Source organism: Hyperolius riggenbachi, chromosome 8 (assembly GCF_040937935.1).
Source record: "Hyperolius riggenbachi isolate aHypRig1 chromosome 8, aHypRig1.pri, whole genome shotgun sequence".
Classification (NCBI taxonomy): domain Eukaryota; kingdom Metazoa; phylum Chordata; class Amphibia; order Anura; family Hyperoliidae; genus Hyperolius; species Hyperolius riggenbachi.
Window position 1 is genome coordinate 101,431,112 of NC_090653.1, and position 21,733 is coordinate 101,452,844.

At 41.6% G+C, this 21,733-nt stretch overlaps 1 protein-coding gene across 6 annotated transcripts in view; it reads left to right on the forward strand.

Moving 5' to 3' along the window:
• The window catches only part of MBNL3 (muscleblind like splicing regulator 3), a 239,377-nt gene that overhangs the window by 179,957 nt on the left and 37,687 nt on the right, over window positions 1-21,733 (forward strand). For 5 of the 6 annotated variants that reach the window (XM_068250940.1, XM_068250941.1, XM_068250943.1 and 2 more), the window contains exons 5-6: window positions 9,314-9,550; window positions 20,594-20,647. In XM_068250940.1, coding sequence (XP_068107041.1) covers window positions 9,314-9,550; window positions 20,594-20,647 — 291 coding nt within the window. The remainder of the gene's footprint in view (window positions 1-9,313; window positions 9,551-20,593; window positions 20,648-21,733) is intronic. The other variant, XM_068250942.1, reaches the window with a different exon arrangement.

The following is a 21,733-nucleotide window of genomic DNA, read 5'->3' on the forward strand; positions in this document are numbered from 1 at the left end:
TGTCTCTCACTGTTTCTTGTTTGTTTGAGGTTTTACTGCAGGGAAGTTCAAAGCGTCATTCGTTCTGGTCTGTTTCATAGTTTAAAACGCAGAGAGTAGTGTGTAAACTGCAAGTATCAGAGACTCGTGCAATGTTATAAAAAGAGCTACATCACTGAAAATAAAAATATGAGACTCTTTTCATTGCTAAAAAATGTTCTATTCATTATCCGTACTACACATACAATTCATTATATCATACTTTTTTTTTCACTTCAGTGTCACTTTAACGAAATATTTCAAGATTGTGCTTGTTAAATGAACAGAGCAACACAATGATTGTAGAGCTATAGGTGGCCACATGTTACCAATTTTTAAAAATTTTGATTAAGTCTATCCAAATTTTCAGTTGAATGGAAGTTTTGAAGAAATTGTTCGATTTACACATGTGTTTGAGATTGCTGCAATTTAGTGAAAAAATATTGTACATTTTTTAAAAGGTTGATTGGATGGAAAACCTTTCCTGCATGGCAAGCTTTTTACTCAATAGTCAACTTTTGATCATTTTGCATTTTTCACAGAACTACTTTTTCCAATGTGATATTTATCACCACGTTCCATTTCTGAACATCTATCAATATCTAATGCCATCATCAATTGCTTTTTAGCATTACATTTACCCATAGCTCCCAACTGTCCCTCTTTCTATGTAAATATATATATTTCTCTACTAAAAATGTGTTTGATTGACTTTAAACCTTATTCCCATCCTTTAAATTGCTTTATTACTTTAAAATGTTAATGTGAAGGAAAATGAACCAGGATAGAAAGGACCAGTGTGGTTTGAAGTATAAAAAAACATATTTTTCTTATAAAATCTTTATCGTATGCGTGATTGGGGGTGTGGCATGGGCGTGGCTTAAGTGTCCCTCTTTCTCATATCAAAAAGTTGGTAGGTATGCATTTACCACTGAACACCACATTGTTACATACTACTGCATTTACCACGCTGCATTTTGCTACTAACACTCAATGATTTCTGTTTATTAATTGCATAAATAAAAAAGTACAACACAGTTACAGATTATGATAATTCTACAAAAACAACACAATTCCATATAATTTTCACACTACAAACCATAATATATACTCTTTCCTTATTATTATGCAGTATACATATAAATGCACACTCTTTCATACTTCCATTCTTTTTGTTGTTTATACAAAAAACAAAGTTTGGCATATACTAAATAGCTATGTACAAATTATTCTGCTTGGATACAATCTTACAATCCATCAAATTCTTGGTAAAGTTGGTCTGAATTTTCCAACATGTCCAACAGGTAAACAGGTAAATGTAATGTACACTACCCAGACACTGACCCCCCTCCCAATGCCTACCTAACATGTAGGCACAACATTCTGGCACCCTAAACTCCACCCTCTTCCAAACCTGCACATCCTGAGATGAATCAAGTTCATCCAACAAACTGCAAGTATGCCGGCTGCCCCCATTCGCTGTCTGGCCCTGCTGTCACCTTCGGGAAGCTGTTACACCATTGTACACAATCTGTTCAATTGCTGGGGACAGGGCTGGGGATTTTAACTAATTTAAAACATCTCTGGACATAATAAGTACAGAGCACAGCAACAAATAGATCTTTATAGAACCTTAATTAGAGGCATCTTATTATGTAAGCAGCAAACTGTGGACATTTATTTGTTGCTAAGGGGTTACAGCTGCACTTCTGTAGGAATAGTCAGCACAAAATATATGATTAGATTGTCTCTACAATATGTAATGTAATGTACGTTTACATAAAATAGCGCTGCTGCTGTTGTTGTTTTTTCTTAAACGTCAGCCTTATTATTGCATTATGTGTTTTATGCCTGGTTTCCTCAGGAAAAATTAGAACACAGATGAGAAAATTACAAGAGACTAGGCGGGCATGAAATAGAGGAGCGAGGGAAAATTGGCACCGGGAGAAGCTGATAGAAGTCTAAACAATAAATACTGTGGTGAATGAAAGCGGAAAAATGTTTACAGTGGTAATGATGACAGTAAAGCATTGGTAAATGTTACCGATATTTTACTACATTTAAACCTAACCCTACTCTCTCACAGAACCCTCCCCCCTCTGATGCCTAGCCCTAAACCCCCCCCCCCCCCTTCCTGGTGCCTAACCCTAAAAAATGTATACATACCTGGGGCTTCCTCCAGCCCTATTCAGGCTGATCGCTCCCTCAACATTCTGGATATTCTGCAATGGGCCCCAGGAAGTGCCTGCGCAGGCGCAGAACACTCCCGGCCATGAGATCGCGACGGGGGAGCGCATGCAACCAGACTGCATCTGCGCCAACTGGGCCCCGATTGGACGACTTACCGGGGCCAATTGTGGAAGATCTAGGAGGTGACAGAGGACGGCGAGGGAGTGATCAGCCTGGATGAGGCTGGAGAAAGCCCCATATGTATAAAAAAAATTCTCCTGACCTATTTCAGGTACACTTTAACCCCCTTCCTAACCTTCTAATTTTTAAAACGATAGTTTTCAAAAACAAAGAATTCGTAAATTCAAAAGACAATTTTTTTTTAAAAAAACTATACTGTTCTAATTTTCAAAAATGTATAGAGTACCCAGATTTCTGCTTTTTGGCCCCCAATAGCCAATATTTACATTTGTGCCTATGAGCCGCCCAAATTGTCCATTAGTTGCACCATGTTTCTGAATAGTCTGCCTGCAACACTGTTTTGGAAAATTTCCATCACTTGTTGTAAAGTTATTCTTTGCAAGGGGGCTTTTGTACAATTATGTATTGTACATAATTGTAAAATATGTGATATTTAATTTGTAATTTTTCAAAAAATGATGCAATTGCTTTAATATTCTTAGCTTATTTTAAAGCAGTAGGATCAGCCATACTATTCCAGGGAAAAAAAAAACATATGTAAGTAGATAAATACTTCATCTACTTACATAACACATGTATTGTACTGTCCACGTTTTGATTTCAGTGAATGTTATATAGTAAATGACGAGAATTCTGTTCCTGGTGGGGGCCATGTCTTATGCCCACAGTAAAGGCTAACTCGTGATGTCATTTCTGCCCTTTACTTTTTTTCTTGTCTCCTCCAATCACTGAGTCACCTCAGCCTTGCTTGTAAACACAAGTGAGTAGGGGATCAGGTATCAGATAAGCAGCTGGGGGGAATACATTATAGATAAAAAGAACCCCCAGAATGCAATTCTTTGGCACCGACTACTAAAGAGCCACTGCTCCTAAGGTATATGAAAACAGCAGAAAACGTTTTGAAAGTTTTGATTGCAGGATTAGCATCTTTATCACTTAATACACTCAGACCAGTTGCTGTTGAAATTTGATTTTCATGGTGACGATACCGCTTTAATACAGTCTGTCATTAGCCAGCGATTAGTGTTGTTGTTGGCTTTAGTTTTGGGGTACATTTTTATCCAATCCTGATTTGCACATGTTCCTGTGTACATGAAAGCTGTTCCTGAAGTTATTGTACCTGAGTGTTAATGTCCACATGCCTGAAATGTCATTGGGAACGTATGCCCGCACGTGTGTAGAGGGAAATTCCTGTGTCAGCGTTGAATGTGTTACCACATGCAGAAATACGTTCAGCACTGGTGCAAAAATGTCATTTGTGAGAACGTAGAAATTCAGGCTGACTCAGGGATTTTCAGTCATCTATGCAAGACCACATGACATTCTCAATAAAAACCACCCGAACAGCAACTACTAGGGAGTTTTTGTACAGTCATTGACCATTCCTGGAAGTAGATGCTGCCTATTGATTTCTATTTATAGCTTCAAATCACACACACATGTTCAGTCACCGCCAACTGCCACTGTCACTTTTTTCAACCATTTCTTCATAGTCAGCGATCAGAAATGTGGAGTAGCCTCTGAAGTAGATCACTGATATGGAATGGCAGACCAGTGGTGAAGGATTAACCACCCTGGCGTTCTATTACAGCGGCCAGGGCAGCGGCGCAGCACATTTTTTTTCTAAATCATGTAGCTAACCTAGCGCTAGCTACATGATAGCCGCTGTGCAGCAGCATCCCCCCACCCCTTCCGATCGCCTCTGGCGATCAGAGCAAACAGGAAATCCTGTTCAGAACGGGATTTCCTGTTTGGCTTCCCCCTTCATCCACGTCATGGCATCGGAGGGAGTCCCGATCCATCCCTTAGCGCTGCCTGGTGCTGATAGGCCAGGCTGCGCACGGTGTCTCGGGGGGGGGGGGCTGTTACGCGGCGGGTAGCGGCACATCGGTGGCGAGCGGTATAAACATGCAGCTAGCAAAGTGCTAGCTGCGTGTTTTAAAAAAAAAAGAAAGAAAATCGTCCCACCAGGGCCGGTGCAATCCAGCGCGGCGGTCATGGACGAACTTAGCTCGTCCATACCGCTAAGCTGGTTAATGCAATGAACAAGTGGGCATTTAAAGGACACCAGACCCCAGGCAAAGCTACCTACGGTAAGTGTAGAGGTATGTTCATGCTGGATTTACATACCTTTGTGCATTTTGTTTCTCTCCTCGTTCCCCACAGTTCTTGTAATCACTTCTTGAAAAATGTCACTTTTGGCTAAAGTCAGAGTTTCAGACAGGAAGAGGCAGACTTGCCACAATGTTCCCTCCTATCATTCTCCCTTTTGCTCCCCCTTCATGCCTCATTCACTTCCCTTATGGGGTGTTGAAGAGTAAGGAATTGGAGTGTGATAGGAGGGAACATCACAGAAAGCCTGCCTCTTCCTGTCTAAAAATGTGACTTAAGCCAAAAGGGAAATGTTTCAAGCAGTGATTACAGGAACTGGGGGGTATGAGGAGGAGAACGGGGAACATATATAGAGGTATGTAGATCCAGCATGAACTCTGTGCTTGAGTAGCTTTGCCTCGGGTCTGGTAGGTGTTTAATGCCCTGGTATACAATGTATGGTGGTTTCTGGCTGCTTGATAACCACGATACTGAACAAACCACAACTGCCCATGTGTATCATCTTCAACACACCCACTCATTTCTATGAGCATTCATCATCCCAGCAGCAAGTTCTCCATGAACAAAGACACCAGATAAGAGATTTCACCCATTTGCAAGAATGGGTTCAAAATATAGCAGTGCCTTGTGAAGAAAAAAAATTGGCATGTGAAGTGATACTAAAACATAATAGCCTTTATGATTTCTACCCACATGAGGTAAAAAAGTATATAATGTACTAGGTTAGGAATCGAATCACTCTTCCCGAAGACATAACAAAAGTTGTTTAGGTGATACCTTTAATAATTTACTGTACGAGATTTATTTGCAAGCTTTCGAAACTTTAAAGTCAATGTTACCCGATCTAAAAAAAGTCAGATACTCACCTAAGGAGAGGGAGGCTCTGAGTCCTAATGAGACTTCCCTCTCCTCTCCCAGTGCCCGGCCCTGTTTAGAATCCCCCATAGCAGCATTCGACCAGTTCGGTCAAATACTGCCACTTCTGCCACCGAAGGGAGGTTTCGGAAGTCTTTGGGAGCACTCGGGCTCTATGACGCACTCGCGTGTGCGCAGTATGGAGCCGTCTGTCTTCGGGAGCCTTCCGAAGTCCCCAGCGGCAGGGGATTGGAACGGGGAGCCAACGCAGCACGGAGGGCACCGAGAGAGGAGAGGGAAGGCTCATTAGGACCAGAGCCTCCCTCACCTTAGGTGAGTATCTGACTTTTGTTTTTTTAGATCGGGTAACAATGGCTTTAAGTTTCTTCTTCAGGCTTGTTTCAGAACTGGATCAGAACCATATCACTCTTTCTTTTCCTTAACTTTTAAACAGGAGAGATTAGTGAAACATTTCCGACATACTGTACATAGTGGCTCGAAAACAGACAGGAGGTTTTAGAACATAGTGTTCTCTTACTATAAAGGAAACAAAATAATATTGACTTGGCAAATTAGCACTGCCTAAAAGTAACTCTGTGCTAGTAGTATACTACTTTTTTTCCTGTCCTCGGTTGTTTTGCCCTTGGAATGATCCATGAGTCAGTGTAACCAGAAAGTGTGTTGTTGTTGTTTTTTTTTACAAGAAACTCTGTTGATACAGTTTAAGCCCTTTATACATGTCTGCATATTTTTCCATTTGTACTGAAATGCCATTCTAGCCACAGGAACATCATAAATGAGAACCAGTCATAAAGTTAGTGTCACCCCAGTTTTCTTGAGAAATAAGCAACCTTTGCAATTTAGCTTAATATAATGACAAACCTGATGAGTCCTATTGGACGAAACCTGTTGGGCGGAGCTTAAAGAGGAACTCCAGCCTAAACAAACATACTGTCATTAAGTTACATTAGTTATGTTAATTAAAATAGATAGGTAATATAATCTCTTACCCACACTGTTTTAAAAGGCAAATGTTTGATTTCATGATGGCAGCCATCTTTTTGGTTGAAAGGAGGTGACAGGGAGCATGAGACACAGTTCCAACTGTCCTGTGTCCTGAGCACCTCTCCCAGTTGCTAGGCAACGTGAATAACAACATAGGAAATACCATCATGCTCTGCACAGCATCAGGGAAAAAAAGCCCAGGCTTTTTTTCTTTGATGGTTGGAGCTTATCTAAAAATGCAGCTAAAAATGATGCTTTGGTAAGAAAAACAAAGTTCTGATGCTGTAAAACTGTTAAAGAAACACCAAGTCTTTTCAGTTCTGCTGAGTAGATTTTTAGTCCGGAGGTTCACTTTAAAGGGACTCTGAGCAGTGCAGAAACTATGGAAAGATGCATATCATTTTAAAGCTCTCTTTCTCCTCTTTCCAATGACATATAAACCGCCACCCTACGCCTTTTAGTTTTAGCTATTTTCGCAATTGAAATTGCCGCGGCCGCGATTTCAATCGCGAAAATAGAGAAAACTAAGAGGCGTAGGGCGACGATTTAGGTGTCGCCAGAAAGAGGAGAAAGAGAGCTTTAAAATGATATCCATCTTTCCATAGTTACTTGTATTACACAGGACGACACTTTCGCCAGTGTCAGCAGCTCCATTCAGCAGAATGGAGCTGCTGACTTTAGGAAAAAGTCGCCCTGTGTAATACAATGCAACTATGGAAAGATGGATATCATTTTAAAGCTCTCTTTCTCCTCTTCCTGGCGCCACCTAAATCGTCGCCCTACGCCTTTTAGTTTTCTCTATTTTCGCAATTGAAATCGCAGCCGCGGCAATTTCAATCGCGAAAATAGCGAAAACTAAAAGGCATAGGGTGGCGGTTTATATATCATTGAAAAGAGGAGAAAGAGAGCTTTAAAATGATATGCATTTTTCCATAGTTTCTGCAATGCTCGGAGTCCCTTTAAGGACAGAGTGTGCAGGAAGCTGACAGCCATCTGTGATGTTACATGTGCATATGATTTTATTACATGTGAATGCGCTTTTATAACTTTTATATGTTAAATAAACGGTATTACGCTATGAGGAAATATGTTTAAGCCTAGTCTCTGTAGAGTATGGATTGGAACGATTGGAACATCTGAACTTCAATGAAAAATTTATCTGCTAGTCTGGTGTCGGTCAGCCAATCCGTCTGGTGAGCATATTGTTTTGCTTATTGGTGACTGCAAACACATGTGGTGAGAAGTTTATTTGCACGGTGGTAGTTGGAAAGGGTGCAAGGTTATTCAGTAATACTACATTATAAGCGATTGTTTGGTTTTCCGAGGACATCCTAAACATCGACTTGTGGATCTGAAGGAACTGGTCTGATGCATAAAACGTTTGTCATCGGTCAGCTTTCAGATCTGTTAAGCAATTATTTCACACGATATTGGTGAAGCAAGTCTTACGACTGTTGATGTGGATGCATAAAATTCTTATTGCTGATCTATGGGTCAGCATTAGGATCTGGTGAGCGATTATTTAACATGATACTGATGGATAGAGCATTTATTGGTTTATGAAGAGGAATCATTGAGTTCATAGTGACTTTGAGACTTAACAATTGTTTGGAAGCGCCTACACATCATTGCATTTAATAATAACAAACCGCGTCCCTTCCCTCCCGCTGATAGGAGGGAAGGGACGCGGGCGGGTAGCGGCGATGCGGAGGAGGCGGGGGAGCGGCGCTGACAGACAGCGCTAGGGTAAACATTGTGCTGGCGACACGCTGCGCGTCGCCAGCACTGCGGGGGACAGCGGCGAGCAGAGGGGTCTTTGAGGCACACGATGGGGCAACAGAGGCTGGTGTTAGTGTGCCCAACCAGCCTTTGTGCCCCACTAACATAATGAAATGCCACCTCGGGTTCTCTTTAATGCAAAATGGAAAAAAATGGTACATTTTTAATAACATTTAATTACAAGAATCTGTATGAAGCACAGATACTGTACTTGTTCATAACAAGTGGAATTTCACGTTATGTTAAAGTAGATTTGTATGTAATGGACAGAAGAAGCGTACGGTGTATCTGTGTCTCTAAACTCCATTAACCTATTTTCAACTAGACACTTCAGTGTATTACCTTTCATATCTTTGTACAAACCTGGGAATCTGTGGGTGATCTTTTAGTGGATCAATTGTTCCAATTAATTTCATGATCGAGGATTGAACAAGAACGCCAATCCAATGTACAAGCTGCTCCTGTGTGGACAGATCACAGACAAATCATTCCAGCCCCTAGCCTGTGCCTCATGAATCTACAAGCAAGGGGAGTTGCCAAGTCTCACTGCCAAAATAGTAAAATACCAACCAGCCTCCCTACTCTCTTGCACACTATTTTGGCAGGTAGACTTCGCAACTGCCATTCAGGTAACGCTTTAGAAAATAAAGAAAACCCTGAGAGTCCCCCATAAGGAGATGGACTAGCCCAAAACCCATCAGTTCTATCAGATTTTAACTGCTTACTTTTTTTTAGCTGTAGTGGACCTTGGAGTGAAAAGCGAGCCAGGAAACTGGTGTTCCTAAAAGATAACAATAGTGGCCCGATAGTCCTTTGTTTTCCTTGACTGCACTATACCCAGTTTATAAGGAACATTGCAAAACCATGTGACTGAAAACTTCTAAATGATGGTAACCAAGCAGTGTGACTCAGAACCTGTCCAACTAGGCCAGGAGCCAGGGGATAAGACTATACTCTGAGCCACAATTACAAAGTATGTGATCTCGCCTGGTATAATTAAAATGCTAAAGAGAAGCTTTGTGACTACTTTTTTTCTCTGTTTTAAGTATAGGTGCTCTTGAAAGTCCACCTATCAGCAGCAATCACTGTTATTTAGCATCTGTAATTTCTGAAACAAAATACACATCTCGCCTAGTTATTTAATTGAGCATACCCATGTATTCTTTCTCTCCAGGTTTGCAGAGAGTTCCAGCGTGGGAACTGTACCCGCGGTGAGAATGACTGCCGCTATGCCCACCCGATAGATATTGCCATGATTGACACCAACGAGAACACTGTAACAGTTTGCATGGATTACATCAAAGGCCGATGCTCTAGGGAGAAATGCAAGTACTTTCACCCCCCTGCACACCTGCAAGCTAAAATAAAGGCAGCTCAGCACCAGGTGAACCAAACAGCCGCAGCTGCTATGGTAAGGGTTTGCCTAGTTTCTTTCTCTGGAGTCTTACTGTCTGGGGGGTAATTATACTCAGATTAACCCTTTGCAGGACCTGCTGTTATTCTGTTGCTTTTGTTTTAGTAGACCTGTAGTTTAGTCTTGAAGCACTGAGCTAACGAACAACTGTGTATGAGCATCTAGAATTCTATGGTTGGAAATTGGTAGCTGACAAAATGTATATCTCTACAGGTTTTAGAAATCAAGACCCGACACATTTATTGACAAATATCTTAAAGGAGTCATCATGAAAAATGTAAAAAAAGTACTACTTACCGGGGGCTTACTCCAACCCCAAGCTCCCAGCATGTCCCTCGCTGCAGCTCTGCCTGCAGCCGTTTGCCGCAGCTCGCTCCCGGGCCCCGGCGATGACGTCAGGGCGACCTTCAGGTCAGCCTGTACTGCGCCTGCGGCAGCGGTGCTGGCAATCACCACCACGTGGGCCGGAGCGGACTGCGCAGGCAGAGAACTACTGCGCAGTCTGCTCCGGCCCACGTGGCGGTGACTGACAGTGCCGCTCGCACAGGCGCAGTACAGACCGACCTGGAGGTCGCCCTGACATCATCGCCGGGGACTGGGACGGAGCTGCGGCAAATAGCTGCGGGGAGAGCTGCGGCGGGGGACATGCTGGGAGCTTGGGGCTGGAGGAAGCCCCCGGTAAGTAGCACTTATTTTATTACAATTTCCCTGATGACTCCTTTAAAGCAAACCTGAAGCGAAAAACAGAACAAAACCATGATATAATGAAATGTATGTGTAGTACGGATAAGGAATGGAACATTAGTAGCAAAGAAAAGTCTCTTTTCAGTTACATAGTTTTATTTAATAACATTGCACCATAATGTCATAGTTGCAGTTTTAAAAGCACACCCTGTCTTTTAAACCATAAAACAAATCAGAAATGATGATCCTTTGAACTGCAGTAAAACCTTATCTCAAGCGGTCTCTCACTGTTTCTAGTCTGTTTACATGCTTTAGAAAACAGGACTGTATTCAACCCAGTGGGCCGAAGCACTCAGAGAAGCTCTTTTGCATAGATAACTGAAGTTTTTTTTGCTCTTCCTGTAGTTGAAAACAATATGAGAGTCTTTTCTTTACTAGTAGTAATGTTCTATTTCTTAGCTGTACTACACATACAGTTCATTACATCATTTTTGCTTCAGGTTCCTTTTAAGGGGTGAAAACTAGATAATGTCTTTTCTTTTTTTCTTCATTGAGCTTGATTCACAAAGCGGTGCTAACCTACTTAGCATGTCTAAAGTCTTTAGACGTGCTAACCAGGGTTACATAGTTACATAGTTACTTTGGTTGAAAAAAGACATACGTCCATCGAGTTCAACCAGTACAAAGTACAACACCAGCCTGCTCCCTCACATATCCCTGTTGATCCAGAGGAAGGCGAAAAAACCCTTACAAGGTAAAAATTCCTTCCCGACTCCAGATGGCAATCAGATAAAATCCCTGGATCAACATCATTGGCATTACCTAGTAATTGTAGCCATGGATGTCATTCAACGCAAGGAAAGCATCTAAGCCCCCTTTAAATGCAGGTATAGAGTTTGCCATAACGACTTCCTGTGGCAATGCATTCCACATCTTAATCACTCTTACTGTAAAGAACCCTTTCCTAAATAAATGGCTAAAACGTTTTTCCTCCATGCGCAGATCATGTCCTCTAGTCCTTTGAGAAGGCCTAGGGACAAAAAGCTCATCCGCCAAGCTATTATATTGCCCTCTGATGTATTTATACATGTTAATTAGATCTCCTCTAAGGCGTCTTTTCTCTAGACTAAATAAACCCAGTTTATCTAACCTTTCTTGGTAAGTGAGACCTTCCATCCCACGTATCAATTTTGTTGCTCGTCTCTGCACCTGCTCTAGAACTGCAATATCTTTTTTGTAATGTGGTGCCCAGAACTGAATTCCATATTCCAGATGTGGCCTTACTAGAGAGTTAAACAGGGGCAATATTATGCTAGCATCTCGAGTTTTTATTTCCCTTTTAATGCATCCCAAAATTTTGTTAGCTTTAGCTGCAGCGGCTTGGCATTGAGTACGATTATTTAACTTGTTGTCGATGAGTACTCCTAAGTCCTTCTCCAAGTTTGATGTCCCCAACTGTATCCCATTTATTTTGTATGGTGTTAGACCATTGGTACGACCAAAATGCATGACTTTACATTTGTCAACATTGAATTTCATCTGCCATGTATGTGCCCATATAGCCATCCTATCCAGATCCTGTTGCAATATAACACTATCTTCCTTAGAGTTGATGATTCTGCACAATTTTGTATCATCTGCAAAAATAGCAACATTGCTCACTACTGTATCCACTAGGTCATTAATAAATAAATTGAAGAGCACTGGACCCAGTACAGACCCCTGTGGGACCCCACTGCTAACAGTCTCCCATTTTGAGTATGATCCATTGACCACAACTCTTTGTTTTCTGTCCATTAGCCAGTTCCCTATCCAAGCACACAGACTCTTCCCCAGTCCTTGCATCCTCATCTTTTGCACCAGACTTTTGTGGGGAACAGTGTCGAAGGCCTTAGGTTAGCACCGGATTTCTCAATCAGATCACAGAGTTTTACGCGCGCAAAGTTTTATGCACGCTAAGTCCCATAGGCTTTAATGGGCACTTCGCGCGGAGCTCCCTGCGCTCTGTGCAGTGCGCGCGTACAGTTTTACACGCGTAAAGTTTTATGCGTGAAAAGCTCGTTTAGACGTGCTAAGGGGGGTTTCACAGGCGTGCTAACAGTTAGCACCGCTTTGTGAATCAAGCCCATTGTGTTTTTTTTTTCTTTTGTTTTTTTTAATGAAGTGAATTTATTTTTACTCTATCCAGATAGCTGGGTCAGCTACCTGAGCTGGTTACTTTAGCCTGGTATGACTGAATGAATCTTTGTTATCAAATGTGTTCCAAGGGAAATCTATTCATGCCAGCATGATCTGGGTATTCTCTGCGGCCTTTCCCCATGTGGATATGTCTCTTCAGGGGAAGACCCTGCTGCTACTACCAACAAAATAAACAAAATGCATACTATAATAGGGGCACTGCTTGTTTTAAAGGACAACTGTAGCGAGGACAACTTTAGCAATACCAGTTACCTGGCTAGCCTGCTGATCCTCTGCCTCTAACACTTTTAGCCATAGACCCTGAACAAGCATGCAGATCAGGTGTTTCTGACAATATTGTGAGATCTGACATCTAATCACGGAAGTGCCTCGATTCCCTAGAGCAGGGATGTCAAACCGGCCCTTCGAAGGCCGGAGATCCTCACACATTTTTGACACAACTCAAATTAATTGATGGATCTGAGTCGGGAAAGGTTTGGTCCATCAGGTAGAACACATTTCTCTCTTTCTCAGTCCATCCTAAACACTGGCATGGATCTGACCCTCCAGGCCTGGAGTTCGACACCTGTGCCCTAGAGCAATTGCGATTTGGCTTTTGTCCATGATCAGCAAGCACTGCCAAAGCACGGCCTTGTGGGACCCAGCCCTTCAGGGCCGATTCTAGTGACAGTGGCAAGGGGGTCCCCAACAGACTACCCTGACCAAAAAGCGGCATTAGGGGCCCTTAGTTGCAGCCAAATTTCCCCCAAGGGCCCCTGAGCTGGCTACCCCCCTTCCTCCAGATCACACCCCAACCTAACTTTGCCCTCTGGGCCCCTGCAATGTCTTCAGCAGATTAGCATCTTGCCTCTTCCGGCAGGTGCTCTCCTCTGTCGGTCCTCATTGCTCCATTGTAAAGTAAGTTGGAGGGACAACTTGGGGGGCCCCTACAGGCTCAGGGGCCCTGAGGCAATTGCCCTCTTTGCCTTTATGGAAGTACCGTCCCTGCAGATTTTAACAGCGTCTGCAAAAAAAACAAAAAGAAACCACAAATAAGTGACTGCAACCACAAAAAGACTGAAAATCCTGAATATTTAGCACCATCCATCCAATCTCATTCACAGTGTGCAACTGTCCTGAAGTTTTTGCTGTCGTGTATACATGCACAACAGAGGACATTTTTACCACTGCATATAGTAGTTCTTATAGCCAAACATTGTGTCCAACAGGACAAACTCCAACTGGTGGGTTATGTGAATAGCCTTGCCAACAACAGCCAAGCTGCGTGTGCTGTACCCAAACCTGGCTACATGAAGGTGTCCTGGCAACGATACAGCTTGTGGGAATCCTTTTCTGTTATGCCTCCTTGGAGTCTTTTCTGTGGATAATCCTTTGTGCCAGGAAGGCCTACCAGGAGCACAAGGCTCCAGGCAAAATACAGCTAAAGGTCATTGAGGTATACAAGCTTGGCCATCCAAACATCAGGATTATCTTTAGAAGGACATACAAGTACGATTATGTACTTATGTACAGTGTACAGTTTTATTTTTGTGTGATTCCAAGGTACGGAATCAACAAAACTGTTTATTTTAAGCAAAAATGAACAATTGTTAAGCAATCGCACTTCATGCATTTTATAAATGCCTCCAGAGTTTTTGAATAGTACCCAAAAATAATTTGAAGGGTTGACAGAAAAAATTGAGAAAGGTTTGAGACATAAGAGAATATCTTAACTGGTTCCCATCCCGCAGGATGAGTATCTACATCCCTGAAAAGTGCACTTGAGTTGCCAGGAGCGTAGATACTTGTTCTTCCCTGCTTACGAGCAGCGCATGTGCTCACAGCATAGTAGTAGTCCACAAATTGGTGAATGGGAACATATGTTACCAAAGCCAGTCATTGTGTCTAATGTATAAATGATCTCTGTTGCAGCAAGCAAAGGTGATCATTCACACCTTTAAAAAATAACAATAAGCTTATTTATTATACCTAACATTTTCTGCTGGCTAGAATGCTGTGATTCATGTCCACACAGGAGACTGTGTGGATATCTAGTGGCCCCCCAAAATTACAATAAAGTTTATTACAAAAAATGTATAGATCTTTTAGGTGTAATAAGTAGTGATAAAGGACTGAATGAATAATTGGAAGCAGCACTAAAAAGTGAAAATTGCTCTGGATTTTAAGGGACAAAAACCCTTAGAGTTGAATTGGTTAAAACAAACCAGAGTGAAAGATAGTATAGAGTCTTCCCATTCGTCAGTGTGGCCAGACTACATACCAGCACTATGAGTCAGTAAAGCTTTTCAACCTGACAGTTATTCAGAACTACTCGTGACCCCAAGAAAGTCTGAGAACAAGTGCATCGCTACTGTGCATGCGCAAATCCAAAATTGTACATGCACAGAAGCAATGTATATGTGGACACGAGTAGTTCCAAAGTAGTTCTGAAGTTCAGGGACACAATTAGTTCAGAAGAGCTGTTAGACCGAGAAGATCTAATAGCTTTACCAGTGGAAAGTGGGGGTACAAGCATTCTCTAGAACCCTATTGAGATGCTCATCATTGTACAAAGCACACAAGTGATCACTCAAAGCACACTGTGTTTCACTCTGCAGAGCCCCAGCCCCATGACAGGATACAACAGATCACCTTCAACATTAAAACCTCAGCTAAAAACAGAACTTAGCAGAGAGCCAAACCTAGACATGATCAATGGAATGCTAATAATTCCATCTTATAAGCAGGTTTCATGCAAACTCTATGCATCTTGTAACTGAGTCAAGTCAAAATCACCAAAGTGCATTTGTTGGCCCAGTATCAAGCAGCATTCAATTGCCGCATACAATCTGCATGCAATCCAGAATTATTAGCATTCCATCAGCCACCTTGAGTTGAAGCTTTCACAATCTGCACCTAATGTAAAAAATACTTTTTGGGCAGAGGTTTTATTGCACTTGGATATTCCTAATTTTTTTATAAACTCAAGTATAAGACTACCAAGCAAAGTAAATGGCTTCACTTGGGGCCCAGGAAGAATTAACAGCTGCACTTGGGGGGTTATTGAATGCACTACATACAGTATTGCAGCCATTAACCCCTCCAGGCCCTTAAAGAGAATATCCAGGGAGAAAAAAAATGACATTTACTTACCTGGGGCTTCCTCCAGCCCCTTGCAGCCGACATGTCCCTCGCAGCAGCTCCGGGCCCAGCCGGCTGCCCGGGGTTCCCCCCGCAGCAGAGGCCGACCCCGCCTTATCCTGTACTGCGCCTGTGCGAGCGCCGCTGTCAATCACCCACACGTGGTGTGGTGTGTACTGGGCCTCTGCACCAGTGGGGACCCTGGGCTGGCGGCTAGGACTGGAGCTGCTGTGAGGGGCTGGAAGAAGTCCCAGGTACGTAAATGTCATTATTTTTTTTTTCTTCCTGGATATTTCCTTTAAGTGCATCCAATAACTCCTCCAGACCCCAAGTGCATCAATTATTCACTCCCCTCCTGCAGCCCAGTATTTCCCCTGCCCCTTTCCTTGTTAATTGTTGTGGCCAGGACTTTCAGACCTGTGTTTTCTTGGCATTTTCTAAAGAAAGTCTCACAAACCATGGGGTTAACTTGCTGCAAATGGGAATGTCACTAATAGTACACACATTACTCAGTGTGCTCAGTGTTGCCGGTGACTCGCGTATAAGTCAACCCCAATACATTTAATTCTGTGTGTCAGTTGTTCTGCATGAGATGTCTTACAGTTTTGCATTACTGTCAATTGTTTTTCTGTGTGTGAAAAACATTCAAGTGTAAGCGAGCCCATTGAGTGACATTGTTTGCAGTTTTCCTGTTCAAAAAATGCACAGAAATACTGAAGAGTAGAGAGAGGCCCTAAGTGTTGATTTAAAAATGAATAAAACCAATTAAGATACATTTCACTATACAAAATGAAGGGAATATACTAATCTCGTACAAAATAAAGCTGTACAGGATCTTCTCAAAAAATTAGCATACTGTGATAAAGTTCATTATTTTCTGTAATGTACTGATAAACATTAGACTTTCATATATTTTACATTCAAATACACACAACTGAAGTAGTTCCAAGCCTTTTATTGTTTTAATATTGATGATTTTGGCATACAGCTCATGAGAACCCAAGATTCCTATCTCAAAAATTTGCATATTGCATCCGACCAATAAAAGAAAAGTGTTTTTAAAACAAAAAAAGTCAACCTTCAAATAATTATGTTCAGTTATGCACTCAATACTTGGTCAGGAATCATTTTGCAGAAATGACTGCTTCAATGCGGTGTGGCATGGAGGCAATCAGGCTGTGGCACTGCTCAGGTGTTATGGAGGCCCAGGATGCTTTGATAGCGGCCTTAAGCTCATCCAGAGTGTTGGGTCTCGCGTCTCTCAACTTTCTCTTCACAATATCCCACAGATTCTCTATGGGGTTCAGGTCAGGAGAGTTGGCAGGCCAATTGAGCACAGTAATACCATGGTCAGTAAACCATTTACCAGTGGTTTTGGCACTGTGAGCAGGTGCCAGGTCGTGCTGAAAAATGAAATCTTCATCTCCATAAAGCTTTTCAGCAGATGGAAGCATGATGTGCTCCAAATCTCCTGATAGCTAGCTGCATTGACCCTGCTCTTGATAAAACACAGTGGACCAACACCAGCAGCTGACATGGCACCCCAGACCATCACTGACTGTGGGTACTTGACACTAGACTTCAGGCATTTTGGCATTTCCCTCTCCCCAGTCTTCCTCCAGACTCTGGCACCTTGATTTCCGAATGACATGTAAAAGTTGCTTTCATCCGAAAAAAGTACTTTGGACCACTGAGCAACAGTCCAGTGCTGCTTCTCTGTAGCCCAGGTCAGGCGCTTCTGCCGCTGTTTCTAGTTCAAGAGTGGGTTTATGCTTCCATCTCATGAGTTGTATGCCAAAATCATCAATATTAAAACAATAAAAGGCTTGAACTACTTCAGTTGTGTGTATTTGAATCTAAAATCTATGAAAGTCTAATGTTTATCAGTATATTACAGAAAATAATGAACTTTATCACAATATGCTATTTTTTTTAGAAGATCCTGTACAGCTTTATTTTGTACGAGATTAGTATATTCCCTTCATTTTGTATAGTGAAATGTATCTTTATAGGTTTGTGTTTGTTAAAAAAATGCACAACAAATAGTGACATATTTATAAGTGAATTACACAATTCATAAAACAGCGTGTATAGCTAGCAGCAAGCAGCAGTCATCTTTCTCTTTTCAAGTTGCTCTAAATTGATAAATAGCCATCTGTTATTGGCTGATGGGATTTCAGCTTTTATCTCTCTGCTACTTAAATATGTCCGTGTGTGTTTTATATGCATTTATATGAGCCGATACTGCAGAGCTTTCTGAAAGTTCTGCTGACTTATCGAGACGCAAAGAAAGATGGAACAAAAGGTGGTACAGCAGCCTAAACCAACCAGGTTCCTCTGGGCAATGCTCCATGTTTGCTCCAATTTTCTTGGCACCCAACTCGATAAATCAGCCCCAATGTGTTAGCATGTTGTGCATGAAAATCCGAGCATGGTCAATCTGTAGACTTTTATTTCATGGGAGGATTTGAGAAGACAGGGGCGGGTTTTTGCCGAGCAGACTCCAAATCAAGCATGTAATCATGATAACAGCAATTGCTATTGCATGACCCTCTCTGTTCCTATAGGCCATTGCCAAATCACCACCCCTAGACCCACTTCTTTGTATGCCGGTCTGATCCATCTTTCCCCACTGCCACTGTCATCCATGGGGCTTAGTTGACAAATAACAGAAAATCCACAAATGTCTTGATATCCCACCAGAGGTCATCACAAGGATCTAATAACTATTAACTGTGAATCATTGGTATCTGACAAGTTAAGACAAGTTAACAACACTTACAGTATCCAGCAGTGAATGGGGTTAACAGGCTTTGGCCTACCAGACATTTTTACAAGGCTATCTTGCTTCATCAGTGGCTACAATAAGGCCTTTGATGAAATGGGAGAGCTGGTGAAACACTGTTAGGCTGAAGCCTGTTTAACCCCTTCACTGCCGGATACAACATGTGTTGTTACTAGTGGTTAAACTGCCAAATTGTGGTGCCCTGCCTATGCTTCTTTGGATGTTGTATCGTGCTGGAGTCATAGTAAGCAGAGCGCTTTACAGCTACTAGTATTCCCTGTCAGTAGGGCCAGCATTACAGCTCAGGAGCCTATAGGCTGCAGAAGCTCTGGTGCTCTAAACTCCGCTCCTTAACACAGACCACGGACTTATGTCATGCCATTTTCTTGTTTAATAGAACCACAATAGGTAATGCAGATATTACCAAAGCCAAGTAGAGAATACCAACAATACACAGATATTACCAACGACATATAGAATTTACCAAATATAGACCGATATTATTAGCAACAAGTAGATAATACAAATCACAAGGACATTATGTTGATAAAAAAATGTGATAAATACTATAGTTTATAATCACAGGCAGGTAGATTTTAGTGATAGGAAGGTGGTTATAGTTTATATACAGATGGTGAATAAGTTTGCAGATTGAAAGTGAACCAATCAAAATCAGCTGCTATGGCATTTGCTTGGTCCAATTCCAATCTGTTGTTAGGGGAGAGATCAATGACATCTTGGTATCCGTACACGGTAGTTTTTCACCAAATACCATCGAATGTTGCTGAAGGAAATCAAAAGCACAAGTAGCTTTAGTGGGGAATATTCAAAACTTCTTGCTTTAGCAGGGACTGTACAAGTATTTTCCATGGGGCAAAATAGATCCACACAGCTTATAACTACTTACCCCAATATAGGTAGCCAGATATGCCCCATTATTAGGCAGCCCCCATATAGATAGCCAGATGTTTCCCATTATTAGGCAGTCCCCCGTATAAGTAGTCAGATGTATCACATTTTTAGGTAGCCTTCATAGGTAGCCAGATGTGCCCCATTATTAGGCAGCCCCACATAGGTAGCCAGATTTGTCCTATTTTTAGGTAGCCCCTAGGTAGCCAGATGTTGCCCATTATTAGGCAGTCCCCCGTATAGGTAGGCAGATGTTGCCCATTATTAGGTAGCTCCTAAGTAGCAAGATGTGCCCCATTATTGGGTAACAAACAGAAGCTCCATGGCAAGTTGTCAATATTCATGCTAGCATTATGTGTGTTAGGGCCGGTTCACACTGGTACGGATGTAAAACTGATCTGTGTAAAAACCGATCCGCGGAATGGATTAGTTTTTAAAGACATCAGTTTTCCATCTCCGGTGTTCCGTTCCGTTAGCGCGTGGTCAATGCGACACGTCCGTCAATCCAGAAACATTACTGCAGATCCAAACTTGCGGTCTGTCCAGCAGATCATTGAATGGATCCAAAGGGTAAACATTGGAACCGTTAGCATCTGTTCAGATCCATTCCATTACGATAAGCTAATGGGACGTTTTTTAGTGCCAATGTGAACTGGGCTTGCATATTGACATTATAAAGAAAACAAAAACTAATTGTGTTATCCATTCCAAACTTATATCTGTAAAGAGTTAGATAATATTTGACATGCATTATATATTATGTTCCATTTATTCACATGTTAAACAATTTCCTGCACTTTGAATGATTTATCAGTGTCTTCTGCTTTTTGCTTTTACTAAAGCAGCAACCATTCTTTATTAGAGTCATATTTATGCTATCAATATAACCTACTGACCTCTGAGAGTCAGATACTATAAAAGAATTATGGAATGGTCAACTCTGCTGTGTTGTTTATAGCTGGACTGACCAAGGCATACCAGGTGACCATATTGATTTATAAATATGAACAGTGCAAAATGGCCTATTGCACATGTAATAATTCCTTTTACTGCTATTTTACGATATAAGGTCATATAAAAGCAAAAAACACAAAACACCTTAGCAGTTGCTGCTTTCCAAGAAATGAAATAAAGTTTGCTTTGTTTGAATGTATTGCATTAACAGTAGTCACCATTCGGCGCATGCTTAGTGTTTAATAAATTGTATAATGCATTCTTTTTTTCTTTTCATCTGTCCACAATGTCGCTCTTCTTATGACGCACCTCTGCTTGCTGTTTTTTTGTTGTTGTGCTTGATCACTATTGGCCCATTGCCATCATGTGCTCCCTGCCTGCTAATTAAGACTCAGCCAGCTGTTACATCACTGAAGCGACCCCGCAAGGCCACCCTTGACCTGGTACTTGGACCTTTGACCTTCTTGCTTTGCATGTAACCATCAATAAATGCCATTGACAAGTGCATGGATTCCTGTTAACTTACAAGTTACCAACATAAATACTTGTTCTCATATATTCATTGATGTCTTCTGGTTTGCAGCCAATGTGATAGATGAATATTACTTCTAGCTTAAAGAGAACCCAAAACAAGGCTGACATATTTATTTCCTTTTAAACAATGCACATTGCCTGGCTGTGCTGCTGATCCTCTTCCTCTAATACTTTCAGCCATAAACCCTGAACAAGCATGCAGATCAGGTCCTCTGACTGAAGGCTGGATGAGCTGCATGCTTGTTTCAGGTGTGTGATTCAGACACTACTGACTGGAAAGATCAGCAGGACTGCCAGGCAACTGAAATATGGGAGCCTCCATAGGTCTCTCACCTCAGGTTCCTTTTAAAGGGGCTGTGGCATGCATCATTTCTTCATCTGATAAATGTAGCAATTTAAAAGGTGCATATGGTTAGTATAGTAGTGGGAAATAGAAGAGTAAATTGGCTCTTTTATAGGATTCGGTGTATTTTTGAAGTGGTGGGTGTGGCTTAAAGGAAACCACAAGCTGATTTTTTTTTTTACTTTAATTTTCAATACAACGAGGGCAAGATTAGAACGTCTATAATGTTTTGTTGGTGTTTGTGTTCTCATTTTATGTTTACCTGTCCTCTTCAGTAGGAAAATTAGGTAAAAAGACAAAACAAAACAGAAGTTCACACTTTTCTCTATGGAAGCCAAAGAAAAAAAACAAAACAGGTTTTGATTGCTTAACTTTGAAGGAAATCTGAACATAGGGTAATATGGAGGCTACCATGGATATATCCTATTAAAAGAAATCCCAGTTATGATTCAGACAATATTTATGGCCTATTCAGAAAGATGGCATTTACCTGACTGCTGAAAAAAATATGCTAATTTCTGCTGAAATAGCACTATTTTTTTTACAAGCAAACAGTTTATCAGCACCAAGGAAATAGAACATATGATCGCTGCCGAGAATGAACAACATCCAAAGTCCACAAAATTAGTATTAAGAAGTCAGCGCAGATCAA